The 15,954-nt window shown below is 47.3% G+C and overlaps 1 protein-coding gene across 13 annotated transcripts in view; it reads left to right on the top strand.

Annotated features, from left to right (window-relative positions):
- PLXNA2 (plexin A2) overlaps positions 1–15,954 on the top strand; it is a 3,799,727-nt gene that overhangs the window by 2,850,636 nt on the left and 933,137 nt on the right. For all 13 annotated transcript variants that reach the window (XM_068269767.1, XM_068269773.1, XM_068269774.1 and 10 more), the window contains one exon: positions 14,646–14,792. In XM_068269767.1, the coding sequence (XP_068125868.1) occupies positions 14,646–14,792 (147 nt within the window). The remainder of the gene's footprint in view (positions 1–14,645; positions 14,793–15,954) is intronic.

Genomic DNA, 15,954 nt, shown 5'->3' with positions numbered 1-15,954 from the left:
TTTGTCCTGATGCAAGGCCTGGGTTGTGTCACAAAGCGTGGCCTTGCTCTCCTGTACCTCCTCTTCCATCCTGTGTGCTGGGTTAGCGTTGCCGGTCCCATTGGTAGGACTGCTTTTCAGGAATATCTAATTTCCATTATATTTATCAATGCATGACGACAAAATGCATTGTTTTAAGCCTGCATTTTGTCCTCATGCAAGGCCTGGGTTGTGTCACAAAGCGTGGCCTTGCTCTCCTGTACCTCCTGTTTCATCATGTGTGCTGGGTTAGCGATGCCGGTCCCATTGGTAGGACTGCTTTTCAGGTATATCTCATTTCTATTATATTTATCAATGCATGGTGACAAAATGCATTGCTTTAAGCATACATTTTGTCCTCGTGCAAGGCCTGGGTTGTGTTACAAAGCGTGGCCTTGTTCTCCTGTATCTCCTCTTCCATCCAGGATCTCATTTGTATAAAATTTATAAATGCATGGCGATAAACTGCATTGGCCTTAAGCGTGCAGTTTTTACCCATACATGTATGCCTTTTTTGGGAGTTTTATTTGTTTTATTGGCAGTCAAATATAATTGGCGCACTGCTCTGCAAACATGAGTCCCTGCTTTTATTCTGAGCCTAAGATCTATGTGTAAATGCCCTTCCCACTATTTCCAACCCATTTTGCAGAAGTTTCCCTCATTTTGCAAGTGTTTTCAGGGCCCGCAAAGCAGGCATGCTCGGGTCCCCATTGACTTCAATTAGGCTCGGTTTTCGGCCGAATAGCCCGAACATCCAGACCATGTTTGGCCGACCCGAGCCCGAATATCTGGGTGTTCGATCAACACTATTCTCTATGGGGGGTTCGTACAGTCCTGGCCAAAAGTTTTGAGACTGTCAAAAATACTGGAAATTAGAAAAGTTGGTGCTTAAAGAGAACCTGTACTGAGTAAAAATATTTAAAATAAACACATGAGGTAACTTCAAATGAACATTACATAGTTACCTTGCCATCAGTTCCTCTCAGAAGCTCAAAATTTTCTTCTGACAATAATCCCTTCCAGTTCTGACAATATTTTGTCAGATCTGAAATATATCAGTTGCTGTCAGTAAAATATCAGTTGCTGTCAGTTATAGCTGAGAGGAAAACTGATGTACCAGGTAATGTCCATGTTTCCCTATGGCTCAAGTAGGCGATGTTATAGTTTAACTGTGTGCTGACCAGAAAGCTGTTAGGGGTAATGGCCATTTTCAAAATGGAGGACGGAAAATTCCCTTGATCACAGTGAACAAACAGGACGTGGGAGAGGAGAAAGACACTGAGGAGTAGACTACATGGAAGGTAAATATGACTTGTGTATGCTTATTTGACTTTTAATTTTCAGTTCAGGTTTTCTTTAAGTTTTTATAATAGCAATTTGCATATACTCCAGAATGTTAAGAAGAGTGTTCATATGAATTGCATAGTCCTTCTTTGCCATGAAAATTATCTGCATTTCATTGTTGTTATTAAAGGTCCTGCTGAGATCATTTCAGTAATTGTCTTGTTAATGCAGGTGAAAATGTTGAGGAGCACAAGGCTGGAGATCATTATGTCAGGCTGATTGGGTTAGAATGGCAGACTTGACATGTTAAAAGGAGGGTGATGCTTGAAATCATTGATCTTCCATTGTTAACCATGGTGACCAGTAAAGAAACACATGCAGCCATCATTGCGTTGCATAAAAATGACTTCACAGGCAAGGATATTGTGGCTACTAAGATTGCACCTAAATCAACAATTTATAGGATCATCAAGAACTTCAAGCCTGCTTAAGAAGGCTTCAGGGCATCCAAGAAAGTCCAGCAAGCACCAGGATCGTCTCCTAAAGAGGATTCAGCTGCGGGATCGGAGTGCAACCAGTGCAGAGATTGCTCAGGAATAGCAGCAGGCAGGTGTGAGCAAATCTGCATGCACAGTGAGGCGAAGACTTTTGGAAGATGGCCTGGTGTCAAGAAGGGGCAGCAAATAAGCCACTTCTCTCCCCAAAAAAACATCAGGGACAGATTGATCTTCTGCAGAAAGTATGGTGAATGGGCTGCTAAGTAGAGATGGCCCGAACCTCCGATTTTCAGGTTCGCAAACCGAGAACGCGAACTTCCGCAAAAGTTCGGTTCGCACAAACTTTTGCGAACTGCAATAGACTTCAAGGGGGAGGTGAACTTTGAAAACTAGAAACACTTATGCTGGCCACAAAAGTGATGGAAAAGGTGTTTCAAGGGGTCTAACATCTGAGTTTTTGCATGGAGGAGTGGGGTAGACGCCAAAAGTCCCGGGGAAAAATCTGGATTTGACGCAAAGCAGCGTCTTAAGGGCAGAAATCACATTGAATGCTTAATTTGCAGGCCTAAAGTGTTTTAAAACATCTTGCATGTGTATACATCAATCAGGGAGTGTAATTAGAGTACTGTTTCACACTGACACACCACTCACTCACTGTGTAATGCACCGCAAACAACTGTTTGTGTTGTGACGGCCGTGCTGGACTGGTGCGCACCATGGCAAGATTGCGCTTCCTCAGTGATATCAGGTAATGTCTGACTGCCTTATCAACTTTCGATGGTTCTTTCTCTACCATTGTTAAAGCTTACATCTTTTTTTTTTTTTTATTATATTACATTTTCTGCTGGCTGTTCAGTACCTGGAAAGTGAATTTGTAGGGCAAGTCTGCCATTGTGAGTGACCATGGGTAATGGCCAGGGAATCAGGGTTCGATTCCGGTCCGGAGTGGGAGCCTGAGAACTGGCTACTACCACCACACATCCAAGTAAGGACCCATTTGCTGTATAAGTAATGTACCTGCCCTGACCGTGCTTTGCAAACCAGGCATCTGTGATCAGATGGACCCTTGACCCAACGCTGTGTGCCAGAGATGACACCACTTGCCTTTAATGAGAATCTGTTATGGAGGGCAAGTCTGCCATTCATTCAACTGTGTAACACTTTCGATGGTACTTTCTCAGTAGCATGGTGACCACAGGTAATGGCCGGGGAATCCTGGTTTGATTCCGGTCCGGAGTGGGAGCCTAAGAAACGGCTACCACCACCACACATCCAAGGAAGGCAGCAGGCATGGCATGCACGTCGTGAGGTAGTGACCAAAAATAACAATACAGGAGGACTTTCGAAGCGTGTCTACATAAGATGAATCAACAGTGTCTACATAAGATGAATCAACTTTAAATCCTTTAACGAGAATCTGTTATGGAGGGCAAGTCTGCCATCCATTCAAGTGAAAGGTATGCACTGACTGCCAGGTATAATACAATGTGCAGTCAAAAATGCAGTGAAAGGTATGCAGTGACTGCAAACAGCTGTTTGTGTAGTGACAGCCGTGCTGGACTGGTGCGCATCATGACGAGAGTGCAGGTGATGGCGGCTTTCCAGCCCATATGGTCGCCAGGCTGAGGTAGCTGAATGACAGAACAGTGACTGTCCAGCTGATCAAATTTGGTCTGTCTGCAATGAAGCAACAACCTTATTATCGTGGGTGTGCCCCCCCAACACAATAATATAGCCATCGGTCATTGCTTCATTGTGATACGCAAGCCCCTTCCCCGCGTCAAGGTAATGATCACGAAGGGGAATTGGCACATGTACATGCCTTTTTTTTGTTGTTGCAGCTGCAGTGCAGCCAGAAAAATTAGGCAGGCATGTACACGCACCAGAAACCACGCACCAGCGGCCTTAAAAATTCAGGAATCCACCTGGAGTCCTGGACCCTGTTGTTGGTGGTGGAGAAGGCAGTCAAGCGGCCTGCGGGCAGAGGTGCTGTGTGGGGAGCGACTTAGTCTTGGGGCAGGCAGTCACAAGGCGTGCAGGCAGAGATGCTGTGTGTGGGGACTGACTTAGTCTTGGGGCGGGCAGTAGCCCTCCCGGATCCATGCCTTATTCATTTTGATAAAGGTGAGGTACTAAACACTTTTGTGACTTAGGTGACTTCTCTTCTCAGTGACAATACCTCCAGCTGCGCTGAAGGTCCTTTCTGACAGGACGCTTGATGCAGGGCAAGACAGAATTTGGATGGCAATTTGGGACAGTCCTGGCCACAGGTCAAGCCTGCGCAACCAGTAGTCCAAGGGTTCATCGCTGCTCACAGTGTTTACATCCACACTTAATGGCCTTAAGTGTGGATGTAAACACTGTGAGTCGGCTACCTGCCAGTCCAGGCATTGGTGGAGGGTTGATACAGAAGGGCTAAGGCGAGGCGTTGGACTAAAGAATGTCCGCATGTCCAACATCACCATGAGATCGCTGGAGCATCCTGTCCTTGCCTGCGTGGACATAGGAGAAGGATTACTGGCAGTGGTACCTTTATTGCGTTGTGCTGTGACATCACCCTTAAACGCACTGTAAAGCATAGTTGCCAGCTTGTTCTGCAAGTGCTGCATCCTTTCGGCCTTCTGGTGATTTGGAAACATCTCAGCCACTTTGTGACTATACCGAGGGTCTAGTAGCGTGGCCACCCAGTACAGCTCATTCCCCTTGAGTTTTTTTATACGGGGGTCCCCCCGGCCTGGACAGCATGAAAGACACTATCTGCACAAATTTGGATCCAGACGTACTATCCATCTCCTCTTGTTTTTCTTTAGTGACGTCAGGTAAGTTCTCCTCCTCCCCCCAGCCACGAACAGTACCACGGGAATGTTGAGCAGCACAAGCCCCCTGCGACGTCGGCTGTGGTTGTTCTTCTGCCGCCTCCTCCTCCAAAAAAAACCCACCTTCCTCATCATCTGAGTCTGACTCCTCTTCCCCACACCACTATTCCTCCTCCTCCCCCCTCTGTGCTGCCGCAGGTGTTGAGGAAACATCTTGTTCTGATGAGAATTGATCCCACAACTCTTCCTCCTGTTCCTGTTCCTGTTCACGCTCGTCCACAGCTTGATCCACCACTCTACGCACGGCACATCCTGGAATCAAGCATATGGGATCACGTCGCTGATGGCGTCTTCACTGCGACTCACCAGGTTAATATTATTATTATTTATTTATTTATAAAGCGCCAACATATTCCGTGGCACTGTACAATGTAAGAAAACAAACAAGGGATACATAATGATACAGACAATGATATACATCAAATATGAACACTGATACACAATACAGCACTGCTGATTACAATTTGATTTAACATAATGACTAAAATGTATAAATGTATAACAGTGTGCAAGCAATTCAATTAATAACAGTCCATGACACAAAAGGATGAGGGCCCTGCCCTTGCGAGCTTACAATCTAAAGGAATGGGGTGGAAACAAGAGGTAGGGATGTATACAGTATTTGTACAGGCAGTGTGCAATTAGTTTATTTAGTGGGTGCATGGCCTAAGCTAGAGAATATGCTTGTCGGAAAAGGTGGGTTTTGAGGGAGCGTTTAAAAATTTCAAAGGTGGGAGAGTGGCGAATGTGTTGTGGAAGGGCATTCCAGAGGAGGGGTGAGGCACGTGAGAAGTCTTGTACACGTGAATGTGAGGAGGTAATTGTAGAAGAGGATAGAAGAAGCACGTGTGCAGATCTGAGATTGCGGTTGGGTTGGTATCTGGAGACTAGTGAGGAGATGTACAGGGGAGAGAGATTGTGGATAGCTTTGTAGGTTAGGGTTAAGAGTTTGATCTGAATCCTCTCATTAATTGGTAGCCAGTGAAGAGCTTGACAGAGAGGGTCAGCAGAGGAAGAGCGAGAGGAGAGATGAATGAGTCGAGCAGCAGAGTTCAGTACAGAATTGAGCGGTGTTAGTCGGTTAGTTGGAAGTCCACCAAGCAATATATTGCAATAGTCCAATCGAGATATAATAAGAGCATGTACTAACATTTTGGTTGTGTCATGGGAGAGAAAAGGTCGGATACGTGCTATGTTTTTCAGTTGGAAATGGAAGGAGCTGATTAGGGAGTTAATGTGAGGAGTAAATGAGAGAGAAGAATTAAATATTACCCCCAAGCACCGTGCTTTGGAAACTGATGTTATAGACGTGTTGTTAACATTTATTGTAATATCAGGCAAAGGGGTGGACAGGGATGGTGGAAAGACTATTAGTTCAGTTTTATTCATATTAAGTTTTAAGAAGCGAGAGGACATGAAAGAGGAAATAGCGGCCAGGCAGTCGGGAACCCGTGTGAGGAGGGATTTAAGGTCTGGGGCCGAGAGGTACAGTTGTGTATGGTCTGCATATAGGTGGTGTTGGAAACCGAATGAGCTGTTTAAGTTACCAAGACCGTGCATGTAGATGGAGAAGAGGAGGGGACCGAGGACAGAGCCTTGAGGTACCCCTCCAGACAGAGGATGTGAAGAGGAGGCCTGATCTGAATAAGAAACAGTGAAAGACCTTCCAGAGAGGTAGGAAGATATCCAGGAGAGAGAGAGGTCCTTTATTACTATAGATGAAAGGATCTGTAGGAGTAGAGTGTGGTCGACAGTGTCGAATGCTGATGACAGATCTAGAAGGATGAGTATGGCATAATAGCCTTTGGATTTAGCTGTAAGGAGTTAATTAGCTACTTTGGTGAGGGCTGTTTCTGTGGAGTGGTTTGGCCGGAAGCCAGATTGGAACTAATCAAGCAAGGAATTTGCAGATAAATACTGACTTAGTTCAGCATGAATGTGGCGTTCAAGTAATTTAGATGCAAATGGAAGAAGTGACACTGGGCGGTAGTTAGCAAGTTCGGTGGGGTCTAGAGTGGGTTTTTTAGGTTTGTCACCTCCTCAAACGGCCGCATGAGCCTGCAGGCATTTCGCATGAGTGTCCAGTTCTTCGGCCAGAATATCCCCATCTCCCCAGAGTGTGTCCTTCTACTGTAGTTGTAGAGATACTGGGTGATGGCTTTCTCCTGTTGTAGCAGGCGGTCAAACATCAGCAGGGTCGAATTCCAGGGAGTTGGGCTATTGCAAATCAAGCGTCTCACCGGCAAGTTGTTTCTCTGCTGAATATCGGCAAAGCATGCCATGTAAGACCGCCACACAACCTCAGCACATGTGCCATGCAGGGAACATGTGTCAACTTTCCAAAAATCAAAGCAGAAATGAGATTGCTGCCGTTGTCACACACCACGTTGCCGATCTCCAGTTGGTGTGGGGTCAGCGACTGATCCATCTGTTTGATAAGAGCACCCAGGAGAGATGCTCCAGTGTCACTTTCTGTTTTGAGGCAAGACATGTCTAAGATGGCGTGACACCGTCGTACCTGGCATGCAGCATAAGCCCTAGGGAGCTGGGGCTATGTAGCTGGAGAGGAGATCGCAGCACCAGTAGAGTTGAACTGCCACTCAGCCAAGGAGGAAGAGGATGATGACAGCAAAGATGATGTAGCAGGAGGAGAGGAGGTGGCAGGAGGCCTGCCTGCAAGCCATGGAAGTGTCACAAGTTGGTCTGCTGCACAGCCACGTACTCCCTGCTTGCCATCGGTCACCAGGTTGACCCAATGGGCTATGAAAGTAATATACCTGCCCTGACCGTGCTTGGCAGACCAGTCATCCGTGGTCAGATGGACCCTTGACCCAATGCTGTGTGCCAGAGATGACACCACTTGCCTCTCAACTTCATGGTACAGTTTGGGTATCGCCTTTTTAGAGCAATAATTGCTGCCTGGTATCTTCCACTGTGGTGTCCCAATGGCGGCAAATTTACGGAAGGCCTCATAGTCCACCAGCTTGTATGGTAACTTAGCTAGCGAGCTAACAGTTCCGCCAAGCCAGCTGTCAGATGTCGGGCAAGGGGGCGACTGGCAGAAATTGGCTTCTTCCGCTCAATGATTTCCCTCATGGACACCTGACTGCTGCTGTGGGCAGAGGAGCAGGATCCGGGTAAGGTGAGAGGCGGAGTGGAGGAGGGTGGCTGTTATTGTGAAGGTGCAAGGGAGAAAGAGGCTGAAGATGATGCCCCTGAAGGAGGAAGAGGAGAAGGAGGGTGGCTTTGCTTTTGTGTGCTGCTTTTCCTCTGGTGCTCTTCCCATTGCAGTTTGTGCCTTTTCTCCATGTGCCTTCGTAAGACAGTTGTCCCTACGCGGCTGTTGGCCTTTCCACGGCTCAATTTTTTGAGACAGAGAGAACAGATGGCAAAGCTCTGATCTAAGGCAGACACACATGAAATTTCAAAACTGCTGAGCCCCCCTGGGGTGATGGCACTATGGTGGCTTCAGCAGCTGACGTTGAAGGGCATGTTGGCTGGCTGTACATAGGTGGCAATACATGGCGCCGGACACTCATAATCATAATCATCCTGCCCAGCTTCGCTTGCCTCAGACACCTCCAAAACTGCACCAACAGCAGGTACTTCATCATCCTCCTCCTCACACGTAACGTAGTGTCGCCTAAGTCACACATATGAGGTGGTGTAACTTGCTTAGCGCCTTCATCTTGTTGTTGCAGTAGTGGCTGTGAATCAGTGTGAATCAGTGAATGCAGCGGATGTGGTGCCTGTAGTAGCGCTGGTGGCTGCGGGAGATGAGGTGTTCTGTGTTAAATAGTCAACCACGTCCTGACAATCTTGGGAGTTGATGGGACGTGCCTTCTTCTGAGCACTGTACTTTGGGCCAGGGCTGCACAAAATCACATCAACATGACCTCGCACAGAAATGCCAGGTGGCCTTTCTCTGGCTCTGCCTCTACCTCTTCCTCTACCTGTTTTGTCCGTTTTGTCCATATCAGGGGGGGGGATTAAGTGAAAGGTATGCACTGACTTGACTAATACAATGTGCAGTCACACAGGTGCAATTAACAGGTATGCACGGAGTGGTATATCACACTGCGTGCACTCAGGTAGGTAGGTGTATATCACACTGCGTGCACTCACGTAGGTAGGTGGGTGCGGAGCAGTGTTTTTCAGCGCTGCTAGATTTGGGCGCAGCCGGCGCCTCCATAGACTTCAATAGGAATCATTCCTATTGAAGTGCTCAGTGAGTAACGTCGGCTCCGTCAGAAGACAGAGCCGAAGTTGCTTAAAAACATAATAATTCGGCCTCCAGCAATCGCTGGAAGCCAAATTATTTCATTCCCCCACTATCCATGTCGGCCTGGAGGGGGAATAGTAATTAAATCGGCCCGGACTTGTGCAGAAGCAGGATCAGCTATATAACGCTGTATCCTGCGCCCAAGTCTACCGGCGCCGATTTTAAATGTACGCAGGTGGGTGCACTAAACACAACAGGTAGGTATATGCAGTGTTGAGGTGGGTTTACTGAACACAACAGGTAGGTATATGCAGTGATGAGATGGGTTCACTGAACACAACAGGTAGGTACATGCATTGATGAGGTGGGTGCACTCAACACAACAGATAGGTATATGCAGTGATGAGGTGAGTTCACTGAACACAACAGGTAGGTATATGCAGTGATGAGGTGGGTGCACTCAACACAACAGGTAGGTATATGCAGTGATGAGGTGGATTCACTGAACACAACAGGTAGGCATATGCAGTGATGAGGTGGGTGCACTCAACACAACAGGTAGGTATATGCAGTGATGAGGTGGGTTCACTCAACACAACAGGTAGGTATATGCAGTGATGAGGTGGGTGCACTCAACACAACAGGTAGGTATATGCAGTGATGAGGTGGGTTCACTGAACACAACAGGTAGGTATATGCAGTGATGAGGTGGGTGCACTCAACACAAAAGGTAGGTATATGCAGTGATGAGGTGGATTCACTGAACACAACAGGTAGGTATATGCAGTGATGAGGTGGGTTCACTCAACACAACAGACAGGTATATGCAGTGATGAGGTGGGTTCACTGAACACAACAGGTAGGTATATGCAGTGATGAGGTGGGTGCACTGAACACAACAGGTAGGTATATGCAGTACTGGATATTACAATGTGCACCTGTCTCACACACAGATAGTCAGTGAATGTGCTGGGCCTGGCTGGCAGTGGCACACACACAGTATAAATTAGCAAGGCTGTCTAAGCAACACAAGTGTCAATGGGACACACAGAAAAAAATTGATTTTGTGCCTTGCAATATCTGATAATGCAAATGTCCCTGCACATGCTGTCACTTTAAATGTAGCAGGAGGCTCTACCTGCAGCCACTTCTAAGACAGGTGCTCCTTGCCAAGGTGCATTTAGCAGTCATGCATGCTGAGACACTTGGTTTTGGGCAGTGATGGGCAGATATTTTCTGTGATCGTGGAATAGCCGTGATTCACGAGCATTTCAGCTTTGGTATTCGATGCAGTGATTGATTCTGGATCACGGAAATCGGCCACGAGGCAGCCGTGATTACAAATATTCAGGCCGTGATCACGCTTGTGATCATGGTATAAAGCCGTGATCAGATAGGTCTAATTGGGCAGAATTGATGTTTCTGGGCCAATCAGAGGCCCCCCCAGCCAGGCCCTAGCAACCAATCATAGGAGGGGAGGCTAATCCCTCCCCTCCTGTATATAAAGTGGCAGACATCTTAAAAAGCTCCATCCTTGCTAGACTGTGGAACTGAGAGGATCATCTCCAGACCATTTGTTGCTTCAGCAAGTGCATTTTTTGTCCAAACATTTTTTTACACCTAACAGTGCTCTTATACTGTAGTATATACTTGTATTCAGCTAGCTAGCCAGTGAGTGATTACTAAAGTTAGCTGTAGTCAGTATAGTTCAATGATAGAATGTAGTGATTGCTGCTGTGCTTAGTGCAGTGCATGCAGGCAGGTTCACTGATTCTATCTACTACTGCTCTATTACTGACTATATACTTGCATTTAGCTAGCCAGTGAGTGATTACTTAACCACCCTGGCGGTATGGACGAGCTGACTTCGTCCAGGAAAAACATGCAAAAAGCGGTAATGACGAGCTGAGCTTGTCCATGCCGCCATGTTTCTCTGCACCGCCCGCTGCACTTTTTACTGATCAGAGGGATTCTCCAGGATGGTTGGGTGCCTGTCTACACGCTGTGGGTAGCAATGTGTGCTTCCCCCAGCATGCAGAACTAGCATCCAGCCACCCTGGGGAATCCCTGCACAGCCAGCGGGACAGAGAATGTGCTGGCTGCGTGCAGGATTCCCCTTTCTCTGCGGGTGGGTGGCCGGGTGGCCCTTCTGTGTGTTGGGGGGATGTCCCCCTTCTGTTCAGGCTGGTCGGGGACTCCTGTGTGTATAGGGGGGAGATTCCCCTTCTATGCGGGCTGGTGGTGGCCTGCGGGGATCCTCCTTCTGTGCAGGGGGGGAGGTGTCCCCTTCTATGGGGTGGTCGTGGCCTGCGGGGATCCTCCTTCTGTGCGGGTGTCCCCTTCTATGGGGGCTTTGGGTGGCCTCCCCCTTCTCTTCCCCATCCCTCCCGATCCCCCCCCCCCCAGTCAGAAGCCATGATCTACTCGCCCCAGGCTGCCAGGCTGTCTCCTGCACTGGCCGCGATGGACACCCTCCTCCTCCGTGTCGTCACCAAGCCTCGTAACTGTAATTACAGAGAACACAAGACTTTGCGATGGAGGAGGAAGTGTGCCGCTTCCACCGCAGGAGAAATCCCTCAGGTGAGGAGATCAGGGCTTCTGATGGGGTGGGGGGGGGGGGTACGGGGGATCCAGAGGGAGGGAGGGATGGGGGAAGAGGAGGGAGAGGCCACCCACAGCACCCATAGAAGGGGACCCCCCCACACACGCACAGAAGGAGGATCCCCGCAGGCCACGACCAGTCCGCATAGAAGGGTAATCTCCCCCCTACACACACAGGAGTCCCCGACCAGCCTGAACAGAAGAGGGACATCCCGCCCCCCCCCACAGAAGGGACAACCGGCCACAGTCAGGGGGGAGTGTGGGGATCGGGGGCAATGGGGGGGGGGGCAGAGGCACCCGCAAACCTGGCTCCCTATACATCTGACTCCCTAGACCTGGCTGCATATCTGTCTCCTATACACCTGGCTGCACATCTGGCTCACTATACACTTGGCAAACATCTGGCTCACTATACACCTGGCAAACATCTTGCTCACTATACACCTGGCAAACATCTGGCTCACTATACAGTACACCTGGAAAAACATCTGGCTCACTATATACCTTGCAAAACATCTTGCTCCCTATATACTTGGCAAAACATCTGGCTAACTATATACCTAGCAAAACATGTGGCTACCTATTCCTGGCTAATACATCTGGCTAACTACACCTGGCTAATACATCTGGCTATACATCTGGGTCTTATACTCACCATTGGCATGCTGATCCCTCGTCGCGTACCTCTGATAGCTTCCCCAGTGCCTTCTTCCATGTCCCTTGGCGGATTTTGCTTCTCTCTCGGCGATCACATGTCTCCCGTCAATCGGCGTTGATGGCACCAGGGTCTCACAGCATCATCAACATCTCGCAGCAAATACTTTTTTTTATTGAATTCAATACAATAACCTGCATTGAATTCAATATAAAAAAAATTGATTGCAAAAAAAAATTGGTTGAAAATTATTGGAAATTAATTAAACCACTTTTTGCACGGAAATCCTGGGGAAATAGAACGCCAGGGTGGCTACGTTAGTTGTAGTCAGTGTAGTTCAGTGAGAGAGTGTACTGAATACTGATTGCTGTGCTTAGTGCAGGCAGTCAAGTTCACTGATCTATTAGTGACTGTATATCCTTGTATTTAGCTAGCCAGTGAGCGATTAACTTCAGTTAGCTGTAGTCAGTGTCAGTGACAGTGTACTACTAATTGCTGTGCTTAGTACAGGCAGGTTCAACTTCACACTGATTCCACTGCTCTATTACTGTATACTTGTTAGCTAGCTAAGCCAGCCAGCCAGTGATCAACTTCAGTTAGTTGCAGACACTGCCACTGTTGTTCAGTCACTAAGTGTCAGACCTGTAGGAATATCGACTCACGAATCAGCTCCAATGCCCCAATCTACCTCCATACACTTCACCCTATGTGGCACGTCCCCGCTTGAATGAGAGGTGAGACAACACCCACCCGACTTCGGTTACACCCAGGCCTTTTAGTGTGCAAGGTATTGGAGCTGAATGCAGGGTGAGCAAATAAACTCCCAGGCCTAAACAAGAACACAGAGTAGCAAAGTCCAGCAACAGTCCAGGGTCATACACGGGTAAACAGAGATATTGCAGTACAGGAGGGCTAGGCAGAAGAGAGGTCAAAGAACATATCCAAGGTCAAACCAGGCAGCAAACAGTCGTAACGATAATCCAGGCAATAGGTTGGTTCAGGCAGTAGATAAGGGAGGTCCAGTAAACAAGCAGAGGTCGAAATCCAGATAATCCAATATAACAAGAGCAGGTATACAGAGCACCCAGCAACCAGCAAGCTAGGGCTATCACAGGCAACATGCAACTGTCACAGCAAGGTTTAAATACTGACAGCATCCAATCAGTGGCTGGTCACATGCACACAACAGCCAATCACACGCAGCAGGGGTCTCTCAACCACCAGGCAACTCCAAATGTTTGCCTGGAGTACCGTATGTGCAGCGCAGGGGGGCCAGTTGTGTTTTTTAAAATTAATTTTATCATGTTGCTAGCCGTCGCTGCTACACCTCTATGACAGGCAGCTGTGCCGCCTACTGGAATGCCCCCTACTCAGAGTACTTTGTTTACTATGAGTACTTTGTTTACTACATGTGGCGCCACCCTTTAACTCCGCCCCCCTTTTTTTCAGGGACTGCAGACCTTAACATGCTAGAAGACAGTTTGTAAGTGCACAGATTGGAAAGGGCCTGAGCGCTGTAGAATCAGACAGGGAGCAGGTGGAATTCCTCTGAGGCATCTATTACTAGCTGCAGTGTGTCCTGAGCTCTGCTACCTCCAGTATGTACAGTATAATCTGTTACTCTGTGCCTCTACTGATAGTAAACTAGCTGCGGTGTGTGCTGATCTCTGCTTCCTCCAGTATAAGCTGTTACTCTTTACCTGTGCTGATAGTAAACTAGCTGCAGCATGTGCTGATCTCTGCTACCCTCAGTATGTACAGTATAAGCTGTTACTCTGTGCCTGTACTGATAGTAAACTAGCTGCAGTGTGTGCTGATCTCTACTACTTACACAGCAGAAAGGAGGAGGTGGCGCTGCTGTCCTGAGGAATGGAGGACGGATGACTGGCTGAGGGTGTGCAGTTTGTTTATCACAGACCCACAGCCAGCCATCAAACCAGTGTGTTATTGTGTTGTGGAATAAGGGTTGACGCTATGTGGGGGAGGTGGAGCGCCAAAGGTTTTCTTGCCTGGTGTTAAAAATGGCTCTCAGCCGCCAGGCCAGGGTCCCTGCTGGTGCAGAGGCCGAATTAGACGTTGTCGTCTATTGCGTCTGTGCGAACGCCACTGTCAGTCAAGTCCATGTTGTCTGGAGTGTACTGTGTAGGCACAAAACTACTGCACCTGCGCAGTACACTCCGGACGACGTGGACTTAATTAACAGCAGCACTCGCCCAGGTGCAGTGCACGCAGGTGCAGGGCGGCCTCTGCACTGGGGGGACCCCGGGCCGGCGGCTGAGAGCGGATCTGCGGCATGGGGCATGTCGGCTGCAAGGGGCTGGAAGAAGCCACGGGTAAGTAGAGTGGGGGAGGGTTTTTCACCTGACATTTCCTTTAAGTTCATTAAATTGTTGTGTATGGTAGTTGCAGATTATCGATATGTTTTTCCAAGTTTTAAGTCCTTCTAGTTTATTAGTAATAGTATACTTTTTTTATCTCTTTTGGCTTGACAGGAGTGTGCGGGGGAGCCCCTCTTCATGCTGCACTGTGCAATCAAACAGCAAATGGAAAAGGGGCCGATTGATTCGATTACTGGAGAAGCTCGCTATTCATTGAGTGAAGATAAATTAATTCGGCAACAGATTGAATACAAAACACTGGTAAATATGACTAGGCAGGAGAACAATTCATTGGGGCAGATACACTAACCACCAGTAAAATTAACATGTGTATATAACACATGTTTATTTTACCTGCATTTACACAAAGCAAATAACAGGCATTGCGTACATAGTGCAACTTGCTTTATGTACATAATGAATACTTTGTTTGGTTAGCCTGTGTTATGGTAATTAGGACATCCAGTACATGGCAGAGTTGTGCAATGCCTGTTACATACTTTGCGTAAACATCTGTAACGTTTATGGTCGCGCTGTCTGTGCACATAAATTGTACCAATAGCTTTCGAATTTGCTCCATTGTGACAAATGCAGTAGTTAATGCCTTCTTTTGCCATAATATATGCCAATAGGAGGTATAACAAAGAGGTATAACAAATTTGATTAGAAAGCTATACATATTGTGCACATTTACTTAAAGCGGACCCAAACCAAACATTTTTTTAATTCAAAATATTTTGTTGCACCACTCTGACACCTACAAAGATAAATAAACACTCCTTCAAGCCTGTGAGCATTTCAGTGCATACTTTTCACCCTTCTCTTTTCATAACTAGGGTTATACAGGTGGCAGCCATTAGTAATTGCTCCTTTGCCGGACACCACCTACTCCACCAGTTTGCCGGATTCTGTCTGGCAATAAGAAAGTGAGGGAGAGGTTCCTCCAATAAATGTAAAATATTTTATATTTGTCATCATGCAGCTGAAAAAAGGCTGCTATTTATTATTATAATTTAGAAAATAGATTTTATTTCTGAAATCTTGTATTTTTAATTTGGGTCCACTTTAAGGTTGAATCCACTGCCTTAATATAAAGTGATGTCAAAATACCCTATAGCTATAAAAGTTATTTTCTTTTAGTAAATAACACTTATATGTCTACACATCTGTCTGCTAATTTTATCCTGTGCAGATGAAGGCCTAACATGTTCAGAACAATGAGGCATTTACCCTTTGTGCCTTACCTTGGGCAGCACGGTGGCGCAGTGGTTAGCTCTCTCGCCTTGCAGCGCTGGGTCCCTGGTTCGAATCCCAGCCAGGGCACTATCTGCAAAGAGTTTGTATGTTCTCTCCGTGTCTGCGTGGGTTTCCTCCCACATTCCAAAAACATACAGATAAGTTAATTGGCTCCCCCTAAAAAAAT

The sequence above is a fragment of the Hyperolius riggenbachi genome, chromosome 2 (assembly GCF_040937935.1).
Source record: "Hyperolius riggenbachi isolate aHypRig1 chromosome 2, aHypRig1.pri, whole genome shotgun sequence".
Taxonomy (NCBI): domain Eukaryota; kingdom Metazoa; phylum Chordata; class Amphibia; order Anura; family Hyperoliidae; genus Hyperolius; species Hyperolius riggenbachi.
Note: the sequence above shows the minus strand (reverse complement) of the source record. Positions and strands in the feature narration are given on the sequence as shown.